Source organism: Etheostoma spectabile, chromosome 9, assembly GCF_008692095.1.
Source record: "Etheostoma spectabile isolate EspeVRDwgs_2016 chromosome 9, UIUC_Espe_1.0, whole genome shotgun sequence".
Lineage (NCBI taxonomy): Eukaryota > Metazoa > Chordata > Actinopteri > Perciformes > Percidae > Etheostoma > Etheostoma spectabile.
In genome coordinates this window covers 610,283-611,353 of record NC_045741.1, presented here as the reverse complement: position 1 = coordinate 611,353, position 1,071 = coordinate 610,283, and the positions used below count along the sequence as shown (strand labels likewise).

General features: G+C 44.2%; 1 protein-coding gene across 1 annotated transcript in view; it reads left to right on the top strand.

Annotated features, from left to right (window-relative positions):
• The window catches only part of scp2b (sterol carrier protein 2b), a 67,510-nt gene that overhangs the window by 50,230 nt on the left and 16,209 nt on the right, over positions 1 to 1,071 (top strand). Inside the window, exon 3 of the mRNA XM_032525501.1 lies at positions 635 to 764. Within this exon, the coding sequence (XP_032381392.1) occupies positions 635 to 764 (130 nt within the window). The remainder of the gene's footprint in view (positions 1 to 634; positions 765 to 1,071) is intronic.

Below are 1,071 nucleotides of genomic sequence, written 5' to 3'. Positions count from 1 at the left end.
AGAAACCCTAAATGTTAACGGGAAAGCCCCACAGACCTGAAGGGGAGAGAGCTGTTCACTTCTCCGTGTCCTGAGTGCATGTGAGAACAGCCGGTGGGACACAACAACAGGAGGAATCTGTGTGTAGGGAGGGGCGCTGGGACTAGCCTATCACAGAATAGTGTAGGGGAGGGACGCTGGGACTAGCCTATCATAGAATAGTGTAAGGAGGGGCGCTGTGACTAGCACTGTGACTAGCCTATCACAGAATGGAGACACAGTCAGTGGAGACTTTTATTCAATCTGAGTACAGATATTGACTCGCATTACTCGTATAATACTTGTACTCGGCAAAAGGGCTTTATCCGTACTGGATACTCGTTTCAGCCGAGTACTCAGCTCATCCCTAATAATTACCTCTTCTAAAAAGCCAATATTTTTTTTTTAGGTACTGGCACAGTTTGAAAAGTATCGTTTTAACACAGGTATTGGAAAAACCCAAATGATACCCAACCCTACACCCTGATGGCATGTGGCCCCTGGCCAAGTGACTATGCCATAAGCTTGTAAATATGGTAGTGAAAAAGCTTTGTTTACGTATTATATAGATGCTGTAATGTTTACTGTGTGCAAAATCTCTTTCTACTTTGAACAGGAAGGGGAGCAGTTTGTGAAAAAGATTGGGGGAGTGTTTGCCTTCAAAGTAAAGGACGGCCCAAATGGACAGGAGGCAACTTGGTTTGTGGATGTGAAGAACGGCAAAGGCTGTGTTCACAATGACACAGGTAAGAAAACTATCAGGTATCAGGGCTTTCTCTTATCTCATATGACAGTGGAAAGTTATTTTGAAAAGTGTGGCATGCAAAAGTATTAAGCCTCCCTGAGTCACTACTTTGTAAAACAACCTTTTACTGCAATTACAGCTGCAATTACAGCTTGAGTATTGGCGGCTTTCCACTGTGTGGTATCTACTCGACTCGCCTCGACTTTACTCGCCTTTTTTGTTTTTCCATTACGAAAAAAAGTCCCTAGGACCCGCTACCAGGTACTTTTTTTTAGTACTACCTCAGTCGAGGTTCCAAGCGAGCCGAG